Source organism: Hyperolius riggenbachi, chromosome 2 (assembly GCF_040937935.1).
Source record: "Hyperolius riggenbachi isolate aHypRig1 chromosome 2, aHypRig1.pri, whole genome shotgun sequence".
NCBI classification, from domain to species: Eukaryota; Metazoa; Chordata; class Amphibia; order Anura; family Hyperoliidae; genus Hyperolius; species Hyperolius riggenbachi.
Window position 1 is genome coordinate 208,033,094 of NC_090647.1, and position 26,451 is coordinate 208,059,544.

The 26,451-nt window shown below is 42.9% G+C and overlaps 1 protein-coding gene across 4 annotated transcripts in view; it reads left to right on the forward strand.

Moving 5' to 3' along the window:
• Positions 1-26,451, forward strand: part of MYO16 (myosin XVI) — a 490,337-nt gene that overhangs the window by 446,145 nt on the left and 17,741 nt on the right. For all 4 annotated transcript variants that reach the window (XM_068268029.1, XM_068268033.1, XM_068268031.1 and 1 more), the window contains exons 33-34: positions 7,256-7,405; positions 20,268-20,356. In XM_068268029.1, coding sequence (XP_068124130.1) covers positions 7,256-7,405; positions 20,268-20,356 — 239 coding nt within the window. The remainder of the gene's footprint in view (positions 1-7,255; positions 7,406-20,267; positions 20,357-26,451) is intronic.

The window sequence follows — 26,451 nt, forward strand, 5'->3', positions numbered from 1 at the left end:
ACAATGAAAAGTATGCTTTCCTGCAGGGGCGTAACTAGAAATCACCAGGCACCCCTGCAAAGATTTGGATGGACCCCCTCGGGCCCGCTCAGGGCCAAGAAAATACTCAAAATAAATTTGGTTGTATTTCTTCACCAACATTTGTCTACTTTTCAATCGCAAAATGCTGAAAAGTTAGTTGAAAGAGAAGATGAAAATGGGCATGTGTTCCATGGTGGGTAAAGTCTATTTCGTTGAACTGCAGATTTTAGCATAATCTGCACTGCACTGCTCTATGTGTTCCTTGGGCCTGATGATAATCTGACTAGTGTAGAAAAGCCCAAGTCACATTTAAAAAAAAAAAATCTATTGGCATGCCGGAAGATGGGTGCAGGTAAGGCCATGATATTACATTGCAGGTATATTATTTATCCAAAAACTGCTTCTTTTAAGCACAATGGCCCCACCATCCATATTCAACACATTTTTGCCACTAACTTAGGAACCCTGATATCAACATATTTGATTTTACCATTAAAGATCCTACCCTACTGAGACTTATATGAATTTCTGATGACTGATCTCATGACTTAGGTGAAATTTCTACCTTGGGTATAGAATGATATTGACTAATTGGGATCATTTGTTGAAATTTGGCATTCAAACGTGAGGTCCAGGGATCCTTACTTGTTGGTGAAAATAAGAAGTATGGATGTTGGTGTGATCAATAAAACCAGTAGAAAGATTAAGACAGGGTGACTGATGTGGATAAACAATGCTGAACTTAATTGCATCAGGTCCATGTAATAAAATGCCTGAGTCACCTTAAGGGCAAGTGTTATTTGTTTGTGTTCAAAGGCTGAGGCCCATATGCAATTATCTTCTTCTCCTGAGTTCTCTTAGGACATAATTTTCATGTTCTCTTTAACTACTTTGGCCTCCTGGACGTACTAGCTAGGCCCAGGAGGCCATGTGCGCGTCCGTGCGCTCCCGCGGCCGATCGCGCACGCGCGCTCCCGGCCACGGTTCATTAGCCTGGCAATCAGTGAATCGGGCTATGGTGCCCGATCACTGATTCCTCTCCCCCGCTGAAAAAGCGACATCTTCTCTCGGAAGCTGCGCTTTTTCTGGCTGTAACGTCCCCATGCGTCGCTCTAAGCGTATGTTGCGCTTAGAGTGACGTCATGTAAACAAACTCATGGCCGCCAGCTTGTGGCCAAAAGGTAAAACTACAACTAAAAGTGAAAAAAATAAAACTCAAGACACATTTACATTATAAAACTATGGCTTACATCCCACCCTCCCAAAAATACCCAAATAAAATGTTTAACCACCCTGGCGTTCTGATTAAATCGCCAGGGTGGCTGCGGGAGGGTTTTTTTTAAATTAAAAAAAAACTATTTCATGCAGCCAACTGAAAGTTGGCTGCATGAAAGCCCACTAGAGGGCGCTCCGGAGGCGATCTTCCGATCGCCTCCGGCGCCCAGAATAAACAAGGAAGGCCGCAATGAGCGGCCTTCCTTGTTTTGCTTATATCGTCGCCATAGCGACGAGCGGAGTGACGTCATCGACGTCAGCCGACGTCCTGACGTCAGCCGCCTCCGATCCAGCCCTTAGCGCTGGCCGGAACTTTTTGTTCCGGCTACGCTGGGCTCAGGCGGCTAGGGGGGCCCTCTTTCGCCGCTGCTCGCGGCGAATCGCCGCAGAGCGGCGGCGATCAGGCAGCACACGCGGCTGGCAAAGTGCCGGCTGCGTGTGCTGCTTTTTATTTCGTTAAAATCGGCCCAGCAGGGCCTGAGCGGCAGCCGCTGGCGGTGTTGGACGAGCTGAGCTCGTCCAGACCGCTCAGCTGGTTAATACAACAAAAAAAAAATTACAATAAAAAAAAAACATGTAAATATTTACCTAAGGGTCTAAACTTTTTAAATATCAATGTAAAGATGAAATATTTCTAATTTTTTTTTATTTTAAACTTGTAAATAGTGGTAGATGCAAAACGGAAAAAATGCACCTTTATTTCCAAATAAAATATTGTCGCCATACATTGTGATAGGGACATAATTTTAACGGTGTAATAACCGGGACATATGGGCAAATACAATACATGAGTTTTAATTATGGAGGCATCTATTATTTTAAAACTATAACGGCTGAAAACTGAGAAATAATGATTTTTTTCCGTTTTTTTCTTATTCTTCCTGTTAAAATGCATTTACAGTAAAGTGGCTCTTGGCAAAATGTACCCCCCAAAGAAAGCCTAATTGGTGGCGGAAAAAACAAGATATACACTGGCGCACGGAAGGGGGTGTTCCGGGTGTCTGGAACCACCCCCTCGCACCGAGACCGGAAGTTCCTCCGGAATCTGAGCAGCGGCAGCCACTGAATGTTACAGTGCAGCTGCCGCCTGCTCATGTGTATGCGCAGCAGGGGGGCCCGGGGTCCGCCAGCCGTGTGGGGGGGGGGAACGCTGTCGCCCTCCCAATTGCGGGACCCCCCAGCCAGGTGTACAACTTCTTCCCCGCAGCCCCGCAGTCTCCCGGAGGCAGAGAAGGGCTACGGCAAGATGGCTGCAAAAGCCCTGCTCTGGAGACTATTCGTGTCTCCAGTACAGGGCTTCGGGAGTCATCTTGTCATAGCCCTGCACTCTGCCTGTCAGCGCGGAAGATGTGCTGCAGGAGAATCGTCAGGGAGCTGTGTGCCAGATGCCAGGAGATAGGTGAATTGTTTTTTTTTTCACAGGTGCATTTTTTTTTTCTAGTGTCTGCTGCCTACATTATGATTTTCAGGTGTCTGCTGCCCAAATTATGATTTTCAGGTGTCTGCTGCCCACATATGATTTTCAGGTGTCTGCTGCCCACATTACGATTTTCTGGTCACTGCTGCCCACATTATGATTTTCAGGTTTCTGCTGCCCACATTATGATTTTCAGGTGTCTGCTGCCCACATTACGATTTTCAGGTGTCTGCTGCCCACATTACGATTTTCTGGTCTCTGCTGCCCACATTGCGATTTTCAGGCGTCTGCTGCCCACATTACGATTTTCTGGTGTCTGTTGCTCACATTACAATTTTCAGGTGTCTGCTGCCCACATTGCGATTTTTAGGTGTCTGCTGCCCACATTGCGATTTTCAGGTGTCTGCTGCCCACATTGCGATTTTCAGGTGTCTGCTGCCCACATTACGATTTTCAGGTGTCTGCTGCCCACATTACGATTTTCTGGTCACTGCTGCCCACATTGCGATTTTCTGGTGCCTGCTGCCCACATTGTGATTTTTTTGGTGACTGCTGCCCACTTTACGATTATTTTCTGGTGACTCCTGCCCACATTACGATTATTTTCTGATGACTGCTGGCTGCTGCCCACATTACGATTATTTTCTGATGGCTGTTTCCCACATTACGATTATTTTCTGATGACTGCTGCCCACATTACAATTTTTTTCCGGTGACTGCTGCCCACTTTACGATTATTTTATGGTGAAATGCTGCCCACTTTACGATTATTTTATAGGTAAATGCTGCTCAATTTATGATTAATTTCTAGTGAAATGCTGCCCACTTTACGATTATTTTATAGTGACATGCTTCACACTTTACGATTATTTTATGGTGAAATGCTGCCCACTTTACGATCATTTTATGGTTAAATGCTGCCCTATTTACGATTCATTTCTGGTGAAATGCTGCCCAATTTACGATTCATTTCTGGTGAAATGCTGCCCATTTAACGATTCATTTCTGGTGAAATTAGGTGCATTAGGTTTATTTTCTAGTGAAACATTGCTGCATTAGGATTATTTTCTAGTGAAACATTGCTGCATTAGGATTATTTTCTAGTGAAACATTGCTGCATTAGGATTATTTTCTAGTGAAACGTTGCTGCATTAGGATTATTTTATAGTGAAACGCTGCCCCATTACGATTATTTGATGCCTATGGGGAGGGCCCCATCCTCATTTTCGCAGGGGGACCCAGTGATTTCTAGTTACGCCCCTGGGGGAGGGTCTCTCTGACTGGTGGTATGAGAGCAGGGGTACTAGGGGGGCGGCGCAGAGATACATTACCTTTCTCGGCTGCGGTAATGGCGTCCCAGGTCTCCATGGCTAGTTGGCTACCTTTCATCCTGGCTCTAACGTGACGTCACCACGCCATCCAGCCGCAGCGGCCACGCTCCCCCCCTGAAGGCCATTGGACATCAGAGTATGCGTCCATGGAGAGAGAAGTACTGCTGCTGGATGAGCTGGAGTCTGGATAAGGCAAGTGCAGCCAAGGCTCACTGAGAGGCAGGGGGGGGGGGGATATTTGGAAGCCAGCCAGCCATTCCATGAACCACCATATGTGAGAGGGAGAGAGGGGGGTTCATCTGGCTATATATACAGGGGGGATCTGACTATATACACTGGCTATATGCAGGGGGATGTGACTATATACACTGGCTATATGCAGGGGGATCTGGCTATATACACTAGCCAGATCCCCCTGCATATAGCCAGTGTATATAGCCAGATCCCCTGCATATAGCCAGTGTATATAGCCAGATCCCCCTGCATATAGCCAGTGTATATAGCCAGATCCCCCTGCATATAGCCATATACACTGGCTATATGCAGGGGGATCTGGCTATATACACTGGCTATATGCAGGGGGATCTGGCTATATGCAGGTGGATCTGGCTATATGCAGGGGGATCTGGATCTGGCTATACACACTGGCTATATTCAGGTGGATCTGGCTATACACACTGGCTATATGCAGGGGGATCTGACTATATACACTGGCTGTATGCAGGGGGATCTGGCTATATACACTGGCTATATGCAGGGGGAGGCATCTGGCTACATACAGTGGGTATATGGGTACATACAAGGGGGATCTGGCGAAATACAAGGGGGAATGTACTGAACGGGGAGTCATCAGGCTATATACTATAAATGGGGATCATGTGGTTACTCATCCTAACTGGGGGGGGGGCTCATCTGGCTACCTGTGTGATAAATGGGGGTCATCTGGTCACCTATACTAAAGAGGGGTGGGGTAATTTCGTTATCCATAATAAAGGGGGGTTATCTGGCTACTTAATCACTGCCACATTAAATATATTTTGGCGAAACACTACTGCATCATGTGTATTTTGTAGGGAAACACTGCGCATTGTGTGTATTTTGTGGAGAAATGCTGTGCATCATTTGGATTTTGTGGGCAAACGCATGCGCGGTAGTGTGCAACTTGCCAAAAGAGACCTATCAGGAATCCCCCCCCCCCCCTTGAAAATCCTGGATTTGCACCTGATATCACCTCATTGTGATAAGTAGTGATAAAGTTATAGGCTAATGAATGGGAGGTGAAAATTGCTCGGATGCATAAAGTGAAAACGATTGAAGGCTGAAGTGGTTAAAATAACTTTTTTAGCATTTCACAGCTGAGCTGAAAAAGTTCCCAAAAGTTGTTTAAAAAAATGCTATTAAATATTTTTTGAGTAGTTTCCTGCTTGCTGGTGATTTAAAAGGCATTTTATTTCGCTGAGCGGATCGTTCAGACACAGCCTTATCAGTCTGCAGACAGACTGTACACACGCACTACTGTCGGGAGAACGACCGCCCAGCGGGAGGGTCTGTCGGACCCATCGTTCTCGTTAGTAGTGCGTGTGTACGCACCTTATGGGTCATCCAGCTTCATATTTCAGACAAATATCAATCAATCGATAGGGCCGCCCTCATCAGCAATTTCTAGCAGATTCAAATTGAATCGCTGAAAAGAATGGATACGTGTATCGAACTGAGAAGAATCATGTATGGCCAATTTTAGCCTTGTACATAATAGTGATTTGCTTGGGTCTAGACAGATATGAGAAGGGAAAAAAAAACAGATTTTTTTTCTTACTGTTAGAATTATCCTCATTTGTTATATAAATTAGGCTGCTTGCAGTATGTGTATTGAAAAAGCAAAGCCCTGATAGCCGGCTTTGCTTCTGTGGTGTGACTTTTGCCTGATTTTGCAAATTTCATGAATACAGGCTCTTCCCACTCCTGTCTCCTAGGAATGTATTTATTCTAGAGATGAGACATATTTGTGGAGGTTGGTGACATAGGAAAAGAAAGAGTAATGCTAGGAATACACAATGAGTTTTTTGTCAGATAGATGGCTCGATAGATAATTTCTGACAGGTCCGATCTGATTGTGATCATTTTTTCTGATCGATTTTCTCATAGTAGTGAATGGAAATCAATCAGGAAAACCATCTGAAAATTGATCAGGCAGTAAATCTGCAGAAAAAACTCACATATTCACCAGCATTAGCTTACAAAACACTATATGATTGAGGCAGGGAACACACTTGTCTTTCAGTTTTCCGTGTGCGTTTTTCTACATGTTTTCTGCACAGCAAGTGTGTTTCTATGCAAGAAAAACGAATGCGTTTTTTCACAGCAGCTAATGTAATTGATAGAAACAAACTGACAAAATGTGCAGAATTATTCCTATAATTACTATACTATTATTCCTATAATTACGCATTAAAGGAAGCATCAGCCAAATACTGCTGCCCCATGATATACTTACCCGGGGCTTCCTCCAGCCCCTTGCAGCTGACATGTCCCTCGCAGCATCTCTGCTCACAGCCGTAGGCCCGGGGTCGCCGCCGGTGCAGAGGCCGACCTCCTCCACTGCGCCTACACGAGTGCCGCAGTCAATCAAGTCCACTTCCGCAGTGTGCAGTGTACTGCGTAGGCGCAGTAGTTCTGTGTCTGCTTAGTACACTGTGGACAACGTGGATTGGAGGAAGCCCCAGGTAAGTATATCATGGGGCAGCAGTATTTGGCTGACAACTTGAAGTGTGAACTATCCTATTGACGCACATGAAAACAGTCAAGTGTGTTCCTGCCTAATTTTTTGATATACTCATGTTTAGGATGGCCCAAGATTTCAAAAAAAAAAAGTAAGTCTCAATGAGTTGATACAAGATGAAATTTAAAATAAATAAAAGCACAACAAAAAAAGAATGGCATTGGTCATTGCTGAAGGCTTATGTTTCATCATTTTCCTTTCTGAGTACCTGTCTTGTAAGGGAACTCTAATAATTACTTTTTCTGTTATGAATGGTAGCTGTAGCTTTTATTAATTTCATACGCAAATACTATAGAAAAACACAGGCAGAAGCCAAATGTCTGTCATCTGGTGTTCATAATCATAATGTGTAGAACGGATGGATATTTGGTTTGATGATAGACATCCTGCCTGCACAGTGTACCTATTCACCAGCCTGTTCTCGTTTCAAAGGTGTTGAGCTGAATCTGAACGCAAGCAACGGCGAGGATACCCTGATGCCAGATACTCAAGATACAAATGCAAATAATCATGATGATAACAAGCCATCAAGCACTTTATCTACCTGTGTACCTTGTGAGAACGGAAATTCTGTTACTAGTGGTAAGTTACTTCTGGAAGTGTTAAAAATGGCATAGATGTGTAAAGCATGACTGAAGGAATTTTCACTTTCACATGTGAGTTAACATTCCTTTTGTGTTTTTATTACTGTATTGTCCACCCTGCTTTTTTGTTCTGGCTGTTGATGCCATGCACACATGTACTTTGCAACTCTTCTAAAGCTTTCAGCCCTCCCTCTGCTACAAGATTTAGGGGGACAGAAGAAGCACAACAGGAGAATATGTAGATTCATCTTTTCCTTGGTAATTGAGGAAATAAAACAAGGGAGTAGGGCCTACAACAAATGCAGCTTTGCTTAGGTGTGTACACATTGTAGCCCCACCACCATCCAAAAAGTGGCATTGGGGGCTCTTTCTTGCAGCCAAATTGCCCTCCTGGGCCCCTGAACCGGCTGCTAACCCTCCCTTCCAATCACCTCACAACAGTGCTCTCTGGGACCCCTGCAGAGTCTGTAGTGTCTCACCTTCCCGCCAGCACAGGTGAGACTCTACTCTGCCAAAGACTCTGCAGAGGCAGCAACCCAGGGAGTAGCAACAGTTAAGATGGGGGTGAGACCTTGGGGTGCCTATAAGCCCTGGGGCAATTGCCCCATTGCCTCTATGGTTTCCTTGGCCCTGACTATGTCCAATTCAAGAGTAATCAAAGATCACATGTGAACACCAAGGCTTTCAGGGGCAAATGCAGGATTTTTAAGGGGGGATTCCTGAAAGGTCCAGAAGTACTTATGTCCTCGAGTGCTTCCGAATACAGGTGGCTCCATACTGCCCATGCACAAAAGTGCACTGGTGTATTACGGAGCTGTCTATCTTTGGAAGTACTCAAGGACACAAGTGATTCTGAGGGCTTCTTGTAGCAGCAAATTTGAACAGGATACAGCGCTGGACCAACTTCCCTGAGAGAAGAACGGGAGATAGACTTAGTTTGGACAATTCAGTGGAATATGCCACATAGTGTCACATAGTGCAAGTGGTAGCCATATGATGCAGGGGTATATGCATCTGCGGAAGATGGCGGCGCTATATAAATACTAAATAATAATAATTTGCCTCACCAGGATTGCACTTTTATTTAGCTTTCCTGTATGACAAGAAGACACAGCCAGCCAGCACTAGGGGAAGAGGGAAACAAAGGTGAATGAGGGAGGGCTGGTGCACACCAAGAGGGCTTCTGAGCATTTTTCAAATCAGTGATTTCAAAAAAGCGCTTGGTTAATGTTACCCTATGAGGGTGTTCCCACAGCAGCATTGTGATTTTTTCAAAATCACAAGTATACTGCATGTAGCATTTTTTGGAGCGATTCATTCAGAAATCGCTCTGAAAATCGCTTCACAAAATCACACTTACTAATTGCTAGCAATTGCTATTGTGATTTTGGTGTGCACTAGCCCAGAGAGTGGAGGAGTGGAGAGAGACTGAGAATAGCCTGAGATGGAGCAGATGGAGTATCTGTATTGCAGTCCCACATCACACAGAGGCTACTTGCCTGTAATAGGTCTCATGTCCCTGCTGGTCTCTCACAGAAGTCAGAAAGCAGCCCTCCTGGAGTCTGGGGACTGTCAAAAACTTTTCAACTTGTCTAACACCTTATCCACACATGAAGTCATTATAACAATGAGCAGAGACCAGAAAGATTTTTGCCAATGGATCCTCCAGGCAAGCTCTGCATCATGCTGTGGATATTTACCAGCTTGCCTGCCTTCTAAGTGCACTTTTATCAGCTAGCCTAGTATTTTACATTGGTGTATTCAGGTGTGTTGTTGTAAGGCAGACACCAAACCAGCCCTAAATCACTGAATGAAAGGTGGCCTGGGAAGAGATTGCCCCCCTTCCAACCAGCACTAGGGGAAGGGGAGAAACAATGGTGAATGCAGAGAGAGTATCTGTATTGCATTCCCACATCACACAGGCTACTTGCCTGTAATGTGTCTCCTGTCCCTGCCAGCCAAATCCAAAAAAGCTTTATTGGCAGGACCAAATACATTTAGCATTGCCAAAGCAAAAACAAAACATTAACAACATAGTGGGGAGAGGATTGTGGGAATAGGGGAAGGATATAGGTATACCATCCATAGGGGTATGGAGGATGTAAGGGATGGTCAGCCTCTCACACAAGCTGCAGGCAGCCCTCCTGGAGTTTAGAGACTGTCAAAAACTTTTCAACCTGTGAAAAACCTTATGTAGCTGTCTACATGCAGTCTTTACAATAGTGAGAGAGCTGAGTTTTTCCCACAGACCCTGCAGGAGGCAAGCCTCTGTATATTTACCAGCTTTCCCGCTTCAGCAATTTCAGGGAATTTTTTTTAAAGGTACAGGAGTCTCAGGGGGGATTCCATACATCCGGAACCCCCGTCTGAATACGCCAGCTTTGGTGTAAGGTGGGGAACTGATTGCTATATAGGTAGGGTTAATTGTTGTTGTGCTAGCAGGATATTTGGATGCAAAAAATGTCAGGCTAGGGGAGCTTCATGCTGTCTGTAAGTGAGGCTTATTGTAGAACTAGATAATTTTGCAAGTGTAGCAAATTACACCAAATAGTGAGCAGCACTGCTGCTGTTCTGCACATTATTGCCCTAGCTTTCTCTAAATGTCCATTAATATTGCAGTGTGTTGCTTTTTAATGTGGCTCATTAAAGTACCAGGTTATGTGCAAGTGCAAAAAAATAAGAAAAAAAGTATCCTGCAGCATTGTTGCTGTTGTGCATATTACAGAATTAACTATTTTTGACTAACCACCATTATTGCTTTGGGAAGCCTGTCAGTGGGTCTTGTTGTACATTTGTAATACAACACAGTTTCAAGAAATGACCAGCCTATAATTGTATTAGTAGATTTATTGTAGCTGTGAGAGACAGAATAACAACAAAAGACACCTAAAAACTCAATGCCCCACAGTCAGTTGATGTGCATTGCATAGCTCCCAACTGTCCCTTTTTCGGAGGGACAGTCCCTTTTTGGGAGCCCTGTCCCTCTTTCTTCCTCATTTGTCCCTCTTTCAGGACTTTGTCCCTCTTTCTATGTAAATATATATATTTCTATACTAAACATGTGCTTGATTGACTCTAAACTTTATTCCCATCCTTTAAATTGATATATTACTAATTTAATTTTAAAATGTTACTATGAAGGAAAATGAACCAGGATAGAAAGGGCCAGTGTGGTTTGAATTATAAAACAACATATGTTTCTTATGAAATATTTACGGTATGCGTGACTAGAGACGTGGTGATGGCGTGGCCAGGGGTGTGGCAGGGGCGTGGCTTAAGTGTCCCTTTTTCTCATCTCAAAAAGTTGGGAGGTATGGCATTGTAAATAGGGAAATAAATATTTGAACCCTTATCAACCAGCAAGATTTAAGGCTCCCATATGGCTTCACTGTATGCAGGTAATGAGCTGAGATTAGGGACACCCACTGTAATGGGTTGCTCCTAATCTCAGCTTGTTCCAAGACCTGTATGAAAGACACTTGTGCACAGAAACAATCAATCAATCTGATTCTAAACTAGCTACCATGGTTAAAGGCTTGTACACACGCCTGACTAAAGTTGGTTGAGGTGGCCAATACAACCGCCTTAGCCGATAATCAAGTGTGTGTACACAGGCTAGAGACCACCGACCCCCAACTCGCAAGCCATCTGCCCAGTGGATCAACTCCCACCTAGCGACAGGTAATTGTTCACGCCTCTCCCCCACCTGCTGCATGATGTCATGCACGTCCCTCCGCCTTTCCGCATAGCAACACAGCATGTCATCAGCTACACAGCTGACGTGTGTCTATGCAGCCTGGCCCAGCGATGTCGCCCAAGGGGATCGGGCTCTGATACCTGAAGGGCGACCTGCATCAAGGGTGTGTATGCACCAAATTGCTGTCCAAAGATGTCAGGGACAAGGTTGTAGACAGCACAAGACTGGACTGGGCTACAAAATTATCACCAAGCAGCTTGATGAGAAGGTGAAAATAGATGGCAAACAAGCATGATCAGCAAAGGATCAAATACTTATTTCCCTTTCTGCAAATAGACCCATACAAGGTCATTGAAGCTAACAAGGCCTTCAGAGTATAAGGGGAAAATAGATATTATTCTATGATCACGTGCAGTAACAATCTCAGTAAAGGCGCGTACACACGTCCAACTGTTCTTACCAGCTTGTCATCCAACTTGTCATTTGAACAACAAGTTGGACGTGTGTACGCGTAGTCGAGCAAATGATAATAGCCAGTTTGCCCAATCCGCTTGGAGGATCAGTTGGACCAACTGTTGTTCAAACGATTGTCAGGTCTGTACGTGTGTACAAACGACCAGGGGTTGCAGATTGTGACTAATGTGAGAGGTATTACACCTATACACACAGTTTAAATGTACTACACTAGCACATTTAATCAATCATAGAGAAGACTGCACCTCCTTCTTCAGAAAACACCTGCAAATCCATAAAACATTGAAAGTAAATTATGAGTGGATAAATGCTATGCTGAGTCAATCAAGCTGTAATTCGGATCACAGCACTATAGTTGGAGCTCAGAAGGAGAATTATGTTACCTTTAATGCCTCTAAGATCCCAATGTCATATTGTTCATGTCACAGATACATTTACAGGTACTGTTTTAAAAGATTCTATATATACACAGTTCTCCTAATGATAGCAGAATGTTTACACAAGTGTACGCAAAAGACATTTTTCAGAATGTAATCAACGGTTTCATTTATCTTTCCAAACTGCACTGGCTCCGACTTAAAGTCACTTATCTGTGCTGACGTACTTCAATGGGGTTTTGAGCACATGGAAACTTTCTTTGTTTGATAATACATCTTATCATATTGCCGCTCATAGGAATGAATAGATGAATCACTGATGCTGTGGCCTCAGATCAAGGATTTTCATTGATATGTGAGGATTATAGTTAGCGTAAATGGTGTTTTTGATCCCTTTGAAAGTTTCTGAGCATGATTCCCTTTATTTACTGTGCTAAATAATACAGCACACTACATTTTGTGTTTGTACGTCTAACCGGCAATGGCACTAAAACAAGGCCATATACGACCACAGTTTGTTTGATGAACAATCGTAGCATTCTTGGATAACACTCCTAATTCACTTAACATGCTAATGTTGAGAACATATCATGTGATCTCCAGTTCAGCGCACATCATGTGATCTCCTATAAGCATCTCTCAATACAGCAAAGTCCCCATTATCTGAAACTCAGGAAACCGGAAGTCTCAACCAACCGGCATGCCTGAGGGGATAACAGGAACTGTGTTTTAAGGGTTGTGTGGGGGAATTGTTGGGCATCTTCTAACCATCCTGTTGCTCCCAGTGTCTTTCTGGCTTCTGTGCGTGGCTCTCGGCATGTCACGTGACCCGACGCTGGTCAGGTGACACGCTGGGAGCTGTGCACAGAAGAAGCCTGGAAAGCCGATAGAAGCGACAGAACAGTTAGAAGACGTTAATGGACACTCAGTAAGTATTTCATGTTGGGGGGGGGGGGGGGGTAGGTTTGTGCTTTTTAGGCCAATTGCTCAAGCAACCAGCAAGCACATGTATCAGGCGATCCCTGCCGTTGCTGGATACTGGGGACTTTGCTATATTTTCAGAGCATGAGATCTGTTTATCTATGCTGTCATTAGTAAAGGAGCCCTTTAGGGGTACCATTTTTAATGATCGATTGGATATTTCATCAAATTGTTAAGAAATTGAAATAAAGATGATGGTATGCCCAGTCGATACTGATCGATTGCATTATCGATCATTTCCTTAAAGAACTACTCGATCAGTGTGGTGGATTTTTTCATGGATCCAATCGCAACTTCTTTTGATATTAGGAATAGTTTCTTTCATGCTGTGGAACAATTAAATACAGCACTTTTTTTCAATTTGATCATAACTTAAAATTGTGTGGTAAATGGTCACTTTAAAAAAGAGTAATAAGGGTGGAGCAGTACTACTTTTATAAAAAATATTTTTAGCTGATTCGTCATATAAAAAAATAATTTAAGCTATTTTTGCTAAATATGTAAATGGTATTTACAGGACGAACTTAAGGTGGATATGGTTATATTTTTTAAAAGGTAGGGCAGGCACCAATTGGATGTACCTCATAAAAAGATCATTTTGGTCCATGGCCTCAGCTACCTGTCCACGGTCTCCGCTTGTCCTCCGCTGCCTTGAGGTGCACTATGCTGTCCATACACGCACGCCCTACGTGGTTGCCTAGTAGGGGCGTGCGTGTGACGTTAGATGTCCTACATGCACCCACGTTACTAGGCAACCACGTGCCACTCGTGTATATCGTGTAACAGAATGCCCCCGGAATGGGGAATAAGCGGAGAACAGGGACAGGTAGTCTATCACTTGCATTGGGCATCGGGGGGACATTTAACATTAGGGGGGTAGCGTCAGAGCGACAAGGAGGTCGGCTGCGGCGTCACACGGCCGATTCCTGATCAATTTCAGCATGAAGTTGATTGTGAATTGGCCTCCAGTGTATGGGCAGCCTAACTTGGTTACTTTGCTTTGAGTGCTTTGCAAGACAAGCAAAATGTTAATGAAATTTTGACTTGATAAACAAGCAAAAAAACGTATTCCTCAGTCATGTTATCCCAACTTAGCTGATCAAGGCCGCCTTCAGGGCATCACAGGGAGAACTGCTGTATGGGGTCTAAGAGAATCTGGGTCCTGGCAAACAGTGCCACACATGGGTCCTAGCTGCAGTCTGTGTATCTCCTTCTAGCTGCCCATTAATGTGGTGAGAGGTGACGGGAAGCTCATGTGCGGGGCACTATGCTTGCACTTTTCTGGGCCTCGCACCTCCTCCATTGTATTTCCATAACTGTGAGTGTCCTGCGCAAGTCTTAATGAACTGAGCATACGCAGAACCCTCCCAGCCATGGGAGCACATGGAAAGCGGACACACAGACTTTAGTGTGGTCAGGCCTTCAATGATTGTGATTTGCCCAGTATAGGGCTCAAAAATTTCTGATGGCGGCCCTGTAGCTGATGGTTCTCCCTTTGACACTGCAGGACTGTACTTAATATGAGTGTAGGGACTGTACAATGTCACATTTCCATTAAATCCTCAAAAGTAAACAGAAGCAACTGTCATTGAATAAGTTCCTTGTTAAAGCCACACACACAAAAGGTTGGGATGAGCCAGCAAATAGCAATGATTATAATATGTTAGTTATAGTGAACATCTTGTTTACATTTTTATTTTATACAACACTGTACTTTGTATTAAATATTTTTCTATAAATGTTTTTGGATTATGGAAATCACCTGAGATTCCGTTAATCCTCATGGGGATATTAGCTTTGATATGAGTGTTCTGGATTACAAGCATGTTTCTAGAACGAATTATGCTCGCAAACCAAGGTTCCACTGTATAACCAAACTAATTATACTGTCTCGAAGCATGCTCCTTGTAGTGACAAGAAGTGCTTTTGGTAATAGACCAGTGCAAGGCCTACTTTGGCTAGAAGTATCCTCTAAATTTAAGTATTAAATATTTAGAGAACAGAGCTTGAAATGTAAGGTGGTATGGCAGATCTTGAAGAAAGTCAAGATGTAATTGTATAGTGGGCAAGTATAGTGATCCTCATCTTACAAGTATCACTAAGTGCCTATACTTTGTACTATTATAAAGCTGATTTCATTTGTGAAATGTCATCTTTTCTTCAGTTAGAAATTTCTTATGGGGTCAAGACAAAGAACACATTTTCATTTATGTGGACTATTTGAAATCCTTGGTATATTGTAGCATCCAGATTACATGAAATGTAGCCCAAACCTAACATCCTTAAATATCGGCCCAACCTTTTCTTCTTGCTCATGCCAGAATACCAAAATGCAATCCCCTCATTAGCCCTTCACCTAAACTTTTTTTTAATAACTTAATTGATTTGTCTACTAAATTCCTTTCCCTTTGCCTGAGCCCAACAAATGTTAATTCCATTTATAATGGCCAATATTGCCTATATTGTTTTTAAAGGTAACTGAACATAGACCAAATAATCCAATCTAAAGGTTGATTACAACAGTTCAATAAATTAAGGACACGTGTTTTACGTTTGGCACTGCCAGCCCCTGTCTTTCAGGCCTTGTCATTTCCTCCTTTCAGCTACTCCTGTTTCAGGTCCTAGAAACACAAACTGGACTTCTTTTTTTTCTTAATGTTTAAAAAAAATGCCCAACCTGCAGCACAAGACATTTCCAAATGAGAAGCACATTGTTTCCTGAGCCAAATTTTCACAAATCTCGTGACCAGTACGCACAGGACACTTCTCTCTGCACTGCATGGAAGGTTTCTACTCTAGTGCTATCACAGCATAAATAGCATGAAAGGAATTTCCTTTTATTGTCAACTCTCCATGTTGACCTGCAGTCCAGCTACTCTCTGATATTTACCTATGGCATGGGGACTTCCAATAGATCTCTTTTCATAGCATGTTTTCAATATGTTAGACTCTCAAATGCTTTCATGCTTCTTACTCTTTAACATCTACGAAAAAAAAAACAGGACTAAAGCTAAGTACACACGGCCAGATGGATCAGGTAGGAATGATCAATCGCAGAATGAAAAATAAATGATGGACCATGAATGGTCATTTAAATGAATGTTCACATTTTTGGTTTAAAAGATCTGAAATTATTTGTTGCCCCGTGATCCATCATGACGGCCATTCAAAATGAACAATCATTTGGTAAACATCATTTACCAAAAATGCGTTAAAAAAAGTTTAATGATGGCAAACTACCCACGTTATCACTAAAATTATAATTTGTTGGGGGAAAAAATCTTCCAAAAATGTTTGCCATGGGTATGGACCCTTGAGTCTTTATATACATACAGTTGTATTCAACATTATTCAATCCCCACTGAAATTGAGTGTTTTGGCCAGTTTGACATTGATTTAATTGTAAAAAAGATGACTGAAATGATCAAAATCAAAGAGGCACTTGTAAGTCAGACAAATATCACTTAACATTTATAATGAAATAACCACAAATGTCTTTTCTGTGCTCACATCATTATCAGTTTTATTCAACCCCCAAGTGACATTCATTCTTAGTAATTAGTACAACATCCTTTTCCAGTTATAACAGTTTTTAAACGTGAAGCATAGCTTGACACAAGTGTCTTGCAGCGATCTACGGGTATCTTAGCCCATTCTTCATGGGCAAAAGCCTCCAGTTCAGTCACATTCTTAGGCTTGCGCGCTGCAACTGCTTTCTTAAATCCGATTGAGAACCTCTGGTGGGACTTAAAGTCTGGTGACTGCGATGGCCACTCCAAAATGTTCCAGCCTTTAATCTGCAACCATGCTCTAGTGGACTTGGAGGTATGCTTGGGATCATTGTCCTGTTGAAAGATCCAACGTCTCCAAAGGCTAAGGTTTGTGATGGACTGCATCACATTTTCATCCAATATCTCCGGTACCGAAGAGAATTCATGGTACCTTGCACCCGCTGAAGCTTCCCTGTAACTGCAGAAGCAAAACAGCCCCAAAGCATGATTGACCCCGCAAAGCTTCACAGTAGGCAAGGTGATCTTTTCTTCATAGGCCTTGTTCTTCCTCCTCCAAACATAGCGTTGATCCATGGGCCCAAACAGTTCTAATTTTGTTTCATCAGTCCACAGAACACTATCCCAAAACTTTTGTGGTTTGTTCACATGACTTTCGGCATACTGCAGTCGACTCTTCTTATTCTTTGGAAACAGCAAGGGGGTGCGCCTGGGAGTTCTGGCATGGAGGCCTTCATTACGCAGAGTGCACCTTATTGTCTGAGCTGAAACTTCAGTAACCACATCTGACAAATCTTTTTTCAGTTCCTCAGCAGTCACACGGGGACTTTTCTTCACTTTGCGCTTCAAGTAGCACACAGCAGTTGAAGTCAGCATCTTCTTTCTGTCACGACCAGGTAGCATTTCAACAGTGCCCTTTGCCTTGAATTTGCGAATTATGCTTCCTATGGTGTCTCTTGGTATGTTTAACATCTTTGCAATCTTCTTATATTGCCCTTCCTGTGAAGAGAAATCACCTCTTCTCTTGTCTTCCTGGACCATTCTCTTGACTTCACCATGTTTGTAAACACACCAGTAAATGTCTAGAAGGAGCTGAATATCACAGTCATTTTAAATTTGCTTACAGTAATTGGTACTTATTATGCTTCATTGCTGCTCATTAACATCCACAGGTGTTTTCAATACCTGATCGAAAACACATGAATGAACCTCTGTTCTTAAGAGTGGTAGTATTTAAGGGGTTGAATAATTGTGTCAATGAAGAAATCACAAAAAAAATTAATACTGTATTACAAAAACAATTGATGTCATTTTAGTTGCATTTGGTTCTTTAAAAAGTCCTTGTAAGATTTAATTCTAAACACAATTACAAATGTACACTAAATTCCCTAAAACCCTTTACAGCATTGGGGGTTGAATAATTTTGAACACAACTGTAAATAGTAATGCCTGTAAAGGTAAGAATTCAAATATCTGCTTTTCAATATAGTTCTAGATTAAAAACATTATGTTTCTAAAGATAGAAAGGGTTAGTAAACAGTATTTTCTCAGTGTCCTTGATATTGTGGTGACATTTTATTTTACCAAGATAGAATCCTTGGCTTAAAATGAGCATTGTGACTGACATTGCTAAATTTAGCACAACTTACCTTGTAGGTTAAATATTAGCTGCACAATGCTTGTTTACACATAACCAAATATGTAATTATTTCCTAGGCTTAAAAAGTCAGAAGATATATTAATAGCAAAGGATCTTTGAGAAACAAACTACCCTACCTTACCTGGATGTTTTCCACAGTTCTAAAATTAAATGATTGTTCCGTCAATGCCTATATTTAAAAGGAATGATTGTCATTACTTGGAAAAAAAAAAAATATATATATATATATATATATATATATATATATATATATATATATATATATATATATATAGTGAAAAATAATAGTAGTTATGGCTCATGTAGACCTAGCTAGCTAGTCATTTACAAGGGTCAGTAGTTAAAAGGTGGGATACACAGCACATCCTACACTGATGTTAGTACAGATATATTGCGTTACTAACCTAGGGAGGGCGTGGCAATTTTACAGTTAATCCTGATTGTAAAGTAGCATCTGCTGCGCTGAGTAGCTATAGCAGCAATACCTAGGTAATACATACAGGGGTTGGACAGAATAATGGAAACACCTTGAAAATCAACAAAATATATTTTAATATGGTGTAGGTCCACCTTTTGCAGCAGTTATAGCCTCAATTCTCCGAGGTATTGATTCATACAAATTGTGAATATTTTCTAAGGAATGTTCGCCCATTCTTCAGTTAAAACACCCTCCAGTTCTTTTAGAGACGATGGTGGGGGAAATCGACTTCTTACTTGAATCTCTAATAACGACCATAAATGCTCAATAATGTTGAGGTCTGGGGATTGTGGTGGCCAGATGAGATGCTCAACTGCATTAGAATGTTCCTCGTGCCATTCTTTAACAATTCTAGCTGTGTGGATTGGGGCATTATCATCTTGAAAGATGGCATTTCCCTCTGGAAACAGTTAGGATGAACTTGGTCGCCCAAAATTCCTAAATTGTCTTGGTTGTTAATTCTTCCATGAAGGGAAATCATTAGCCCGGCAGATTTCCAAGAAACCCCCGCCATGTTTTACGGTTGGAAGAAGGCAGTCTGGATGAAATGCTTCTTTCGGCTGTCTTTCGGCCGGAGGTCGGAAATAAGGTAAACGATGATTCATCAGAGAAAATCACATTTTTTCCACTGCTCGAGGGACCAATTCTGGTGGTTTCTACACCACTCTAAATGCTTAGAAAACCCCTGCTCTCAAAGACAAATGTTTCAAATTGCAGTTCTTCCGAGGAATCCAGATTTGTGCAGCTCCCAACGAACAGTTTTTGTGTAAACTGGGTTCTGTAGGTGTTCATTAACCTCTGCAGTGATTTTAGGAGCCGTGGTCTTGCGAGCTTCTATAACAATTCGATTTAGAGTCCGACGGTCTCTCTCAGACAACTTCAACGTGCTTTGCTGAGGACATTTTTCCTTCTCTTTCAAAGGCATTACTTTTGAGACAGCACCTCTTGAAATGTCATTCAGGCAGTTTCTGTTACAGTAGCGCCTGCCATACGAGCACCAACAATTTGGCCTCTTTATAAAAATGGCAGATCTCTCAGACTTTCAAATTATAAATTATGATTAACTTTGGTTTAAATATCTGTAAAAAACAATTATTTTAATTAAACATATCAAATAACAATAATAATAAACAAAAAAAATAACATATGTCAAGTTTTGATTGCTTAAAACATGTTCAAAGATTATGATGCCAAAATGTTAGGTGTTGTTATTATTTTGTCCAAACCCCTGTATCTTACCAGGGTACTGTGTGCTACGCTACTAGGTAGGAGGTTACTACCGTAGCATGGTGTACCATGGTTACATAAATGTTAACTAGGTAACACAGTTTGTGATAAATGTATCGCACACCACTTTACTGTCGGGATTACTGGAAAATTTGCCATGCACTCCCTGCTCATGGCAACTTTACCATAGGTTAGTGAATACACCCTATTGTGCCACTTATTAAGAATGTAACTCCCTTGGAGCACAAATTATAAAATATGTGTGAATATCAACTCTAGAAATTCCGCTATGGGTCAGCCTATCAGGTACCAGGTGGCTAATACCAGGTTGCATTGTGTTCACCTCCACTGTCCCACTCTGGGGTTTGTTAGACAAAACTATAATCACAGTATGTGTTTATGGAAAAAAAAAAGGTTGTAGAACTGATATATTTTTTTCACATTTCATGTATTTTAGGCTTGTCAGAAGAAGATATGAACTGTAAATATCGAAGCAGCACAACAAACACCTCACTACCAAGAAATAAAGAAAACTACAGTAGCCAGGTGTGTATATTTAGGATTGTTATAGGATTTGTGTATGCTTGTCAGGATTCTGTTGTATTTGGTCAGGAAGCTACATGCAGCTACATGCACCAGACAGCTTCACATGTCTCCACATTGATCTACATACATCCCTGATCATGATCAGAAATAGCAGTTGAGTCTTGCATGCACGTACTGTGGTCTTTGGCCATCAAGAATCAGGAGGGTAAGTATGGCGATGATTTATCACTAACTAAGGTCAGCTGGCAAATAGGGATAGAGTTTGCAGCAGCTACCACATTTGCAAATGCGTGTCCACATAAGAAAATACTGGTTCACCAATGGCCAGCTAATCTCAGGTCAGTGGTCATGCTGGACAATAAGTTAGCTGCCCATGTTGAACCCATGTCATGGCCATTTCTATCCCTAGTTGCAATGGGAACAAAACTTGTGGGGTCTTACAATGGATAAACTGTTAAGCTACTCTTCTAACCACAACCACTTTTGAGACTACACCACCTAGAAGATAAAAAATAAATTCCTCTCACAATTAACTTCCTCTTACCTATTTTTACCATAAATGTGTTATTAGTGACACAGTATGTAGAGGAAAGTAAAAAAAAAAAAATTTTCTAAAAAACCTTTATTTCAAAACTGAATTTTTGTTACGTAAGAAAACTTGAATACATGTGTCAAAAGTGGGCTTCTAAATTCATTTTTTCAGTTTTATTATTTTTTCTTAGTAAAAAATATTTAATACTCACAACCGACCGAAGGTTTATTAACTTTTTTCCCATGCAGATTACTCCAGGGCAGGGCCGGGTTTACGTGCCTATAGGTACCTGATGCCTAATGATGGAAAGGCGTCTCCCTAGTGCCTCCTTCCCTACTTCCCTATGCAGAATCCTGAGTAGAGAGTCAGTGAGAGGGGGATGAGCTCCCTGCCCCCAACATTGGACAATGGTGCTCTGCTAAGGGAAGTCTTTGCCACTTTCCTTCTGTAGAATGACCTGCTACTTTTTATGGACCATTTGGTCTGGTACTGCTCAGGAGGCAGAACCCCATTGCTAGTGGGCTCTATATTTCCTGGCGAATTCCCTGGAGCTGGCCCAGATTTACATCACAGGAGCCTATAGGTACAGATGGATTAATAAATACGTGTGCACATAATAAGGTCATAAGGCCACCATAATTATACCAATACAGTTCAATTTATTAATACCTATTAGACACGGTCCCCTCAATACAAAACCCTCAATACAACCCTCAATATAACATATCCCCTAATCATTAAAACCAAGGAACAATGCAGTGCAATTTAGCCATAACACATAGAGCAATTTTCTGCAGATATCCAGATAGTCTATCTCTGGCCAGAGAGTTCAATAAACATACCATCCATCCGCCCGCGCATATATCCAACATCCACACTGCCACACTGTCTCTAAGTCCTGGGGGCCCCCACTGATCACCTATTAGGCAGGACTACCTTTGGCATCCAATCAAGGACAATTCTCCGTATATACAAAACAAGATCCGACTTAGGATGCAAATTCCGGATAACTTGTATATTTCCAGCCTTAAGGATACAAGGTACCACTGTGGATGGGTCTCACCCGTAAGGACAGTCCCCGTTTTGGTTAGAATGGCTCCACACTCACTTTAGATGCTGTTATAACCATGGTCTCACCAAGCGTGTTGCGGATTCCGTCACCTTACGTATTGACATGTTGCCCGCCGCGTGTGCTTCCGTATCCACGCCAACCACGCTGGTTCCTCTATCCGGGGATCGTGCGGCCAGGATGTTGTGTCACTGAGTTAGCATCCGCTGTGTCGGCTAATGCACCGCCCACCGACGCGTTTCACGCCCACATTGGGCGTTTCATCAGGGTGTGGCCAGTCTGGCCGTCATGTTCATTTAAAAACAGTCCCTCGCTCCGCCCCATACAGCTCCATAGCAACAACCAAGCTTGCATAATAGCTTGTACGGTGGCTGGGATGAGTCATGCACGCCCAAAGTATGTCAGCATCGCTCCCAATTTGATGATGGCAATATGACAACAATGTCCAGTTCAAAGAGATACAAAAAGACATCCGGGAGGGGGGGTTTTTTCACTTTTTCTTCCTCCACACGGCAAACATCCCATTATATATATCTCACATCATTGTGGCTTAGGCTACACAATCAGTGCGGATCCATGCAAACCTCATACATTACCCAATGACTTTATTTAGGACTAGACTGCAACTCAGATTTATTTATATCTATTGCATCTCAGGAAGGGGGAGAGGTCGAGCTCTGCATTGAGTCCAAAAGGGGCAACAGTGCCCAATTTGTATATCCACATTGCCTCCTTGCAATACAGGACCTCATCAAAATCACCTCTCCTTCCTGAGATCTTCAAGCTGTACAATCCTTTTACCGTTGTGTCCTTCAAGCTATTATTATGATGCTCTCTATAGTGATCATAGATTGCTCCTATAGCTTTACCCCCCGTTATTTTGCAAAAATGCTCCAACACCCGGTCTTTAAGCATTCTTTTGGTCTTGCCCACATACTTGAGATTACATGGACATTGTATCATGTATATTACTTTGGTGGTTTCACAATTTATAAAGGATCTGATGGTAAATTCAGTCTTGGCATCACTACTGTGGAACACATTAGTACGTTCAATATATGGGCATAACTTGCATTTTGAACATTTAAACATCCCCACTGGTCTCCTACGATCTAACCAAGTTGAGGGGTTTCTTTGTATCTCACTATGGACTAAATAGTCCTTTAGGTTCGGTGCCCTTCTGGCAGTCATAAGTGGACGTGGCCCCACAACCTTAGCAACCTCCTGATCAGAGGTCAAAATGGGCCAAAATTTACCAAGTAACTCTCTTAGTCCATCCCAGTGGGCCCCAAAACCGGTTATGAGCCGCATATGTCCCTCCCCCTCCGCATCCCGCGGCACCCCCCCAGGGGCCAACAATTCTCGTCTATCCCTGCCCCATGCCCTTTTAAGGGCCCTTCGCAGAACAGAGTGCGAGTAACCCCTCTCACGGAACCGCTGATACATAAGGCGGGACTCTTTTTTAAAATCCTCATCCCTGCCACAGTTCCTCCGTAATCGGAGGAACTGGCCATAAGGGATACCTCTCTTTAGGGGGACAGGATGATGGCTGGTGGCATGCAAGAGAGTATTTCCAGCTGTGGGTTTGCGAAAAGAGGTGGTCGTTACAGTTCCTCCTTCCACCCTTAGCATGAGATCCAAAAAGGAAATCTCCAAACCAAAGGTGTAGGTTAATTTTATATTTCTATCATTTTGATTCAATTTTAATACAAATTCCTCAAGTTCCCCAAATTTAAAATTAAAATCTATCTATATGCCACCCCTCTCACAAAATAAAAATGTAAAAGTATTCCTTGACACAGTGGAACAGGAATTATGGAAATTACAATTATCCCCCTCCCATGGTGATAGAAATCTATCATCCCAAGAAATAGCTGCGTTGGAGGAATTGAAAAAAGCCCCCAATTTAATTATAAAACCAAGTGACAAGGGGGGTAATGTAGTCCTTATGGATGAGGAAAAATACATCCAGGAGATAAGACGACAGTTGAGTGACGGAAGTACTTATCGTAAATTAAGAGACAACCCCTTCTCTTTGATAAAAGATAGAGTTAATCAGTTATTGGATGATGGACTTGCACAAGGTATTCTGACTAAACAGGAATGGGAGTATTTGACAGTCACAACCTACAATGTCCCTATCATATACATTTTACCAAAGGTGCATAAATCTATTGAAAATCCGCCAGGGCGACCCATTGTCTCGGCAGTGGGCAGCCCCACACAGAGACTGGGACAATTTATCGACAAAAAAGTATGTCCATTGGTTCGAATGTTACCTTCATATGTGCAAGATACACGAGATGTCTTGGGGGTCCTGGCCGGTTTTGTGCTGCCCCCGGGGTCCCTCCTTGTGGGGATCGATGTTGAGTCCTTATACACCTCGATCCCACATGAGGAGGGGCTCCGGGCAATGTCCCTCTTCCTTCGTGAGCGGCACCCCTCTGCAGGGGCCCACAATGCCTTCATTGTTGAGGCTATGGAACTTATCCTCACTCGGAACTGTTTTACATTTGAGGGACAATATTACCAACAGCTACGGGGTACATCCATGGGGGCGTCGTGTGCACCGGCCTATGCTTGTCTTCATTTGGGCCTTTGGGAGCGAGAGGAGGTGTTTCCCAGTCCTGAATATGGTGCACATGTCGCCCTCTGGATTAGATATCTGGATGATGTACTGGTGGCATGGACTGGAACGGCTGGGGAACTTGAGGAATTTGTATTAAAATTGAATCAAAATGATAGAAATATAAAATTAACCTACACCTTTGGTTTGGAGATTTCCTTTTTGGATCTCATGCTAAGGGTGGAAGGAGGAACTGTAACGACCACCTCTTTTCGCAAACCCACAGCTGGAAATACTCTCTTGCATGCCACCAGCCATCATCCTGTCCCCCTAAAGAGAGGTATCCCTTATGGCCAGTTCCTCCGATTACGGAGGAACTGTGGCAGGGATGAGGATTTTAAAAAAGAGTCCCGCCTTATGTATCAGCGGTTCCGTGAGAGGGGTTACTCGCACTCTGTTCTGCGAAGGGCCCTTAAAAGGGCATGGGGCAGGGATAGACGAGAATTGTTGGCCCCTGGGGGGGTGCCGCGGGATGCGGAGGGGGAGGGACATATGCGGCTCATAACCGGTTTTGGGGCCCACTGGGATGGACTAAGAGAGTTACTTGGTAAATTTTGGCCCATTTTGACCTCTGATCAGGAGGTTGCTAAGGTTGTGGGGCCACGTCCACTTATGACTGCCAGAAGGGCACCGAACCTAAAGGACTATTTAGTCCATAGTGAGATACAAAGAAACCCCTCAACTTGGTTAGATCGTAGGAGACCAGTGGGGATGTTTAAATGTTCAAAATGCAAGTTATGCCCATATATTGAACGTACTAATGTGTTCCACAGTAGTGATGCCAAGACTGAATTTACCATCAGATCCTTTATAAATTGTGAAACCACCAAAGTAATATACATGATACAATGTCCATGTAATCTCAAGTATGTGGGCAAGACCAAAAGAATGCTTAAAGACCGGGTGTTGGAGCATTTTTGCAAAATAACGGGGGGTAAAGCTATAGGAGCAATCTATGATCACTATAGAGAGCATCATAATAATAGCTTGAAGGACACAACGGTAAAAGGATTGTACAGCTTGAAGATCTCAGGAAGGAGAGGTGATTTTGATGAGGTCCTGTATTGCAAGGAGGCAATGTGGATATACAAATTGGGCACTGTTGCCCCTTTTGAACTCAATGCAGAGCTCGACCTCTCCCCCTTCCTGAGATGCAATAGATATAAATAAATCTGAGTTGCAGTCTAGTCCTAAATAAAGTCATTGGGTAATGTATGAGGTTTGCATGGATCCGCACTGATTGTGTAGCCTAAGCCACAATGATGTGAGATATATATAATGGGATGTTTGCCGTGTGGAGGAAGAAAAAGTGAAACCCCCCCCCCTTCCGGATGTCTTTTTGTATCTCTTTGAACTGGACATTGTTGTCATATTGCCATCATCAAATTGGGAGCGATGCTGACATACTTTGGGCGTGCATGACTCATCCCAGCCACCGTACAAGCTATTATGCAAGCTTGGTTGTTGCTATGGAGCTGTATGGGGCGGAGCGAGGGACTGTTTTTAAATGAACATGACGGCCAGACTGGCCACACCCTGATGAAACGCCTAATGTGGGCGTGAAACGCGTCGGTGGGCGGTGCATTAGCCGACACAGCGGATGCTAACTCAGTGACACAACATCCTGGCCGCACGATCCCCGGATAGAGGAACCAGCGTGGTTGGCGTGGATACGGAAGCACACGCGGCGGGCAACATGTCAATACGTAAGGTGACGGAATCCGCAACACGCTTGGTGAGACCATGGTTATAACAGCATCTAAAGTGAGTGTGGAGCCATTCTAACCAAAACGGGGACTGTCCTTACGGGTGAGACCCATCCACAGTGGTACCTTGTATCCTTAAGGCTGGAAATATACAAGTTATCC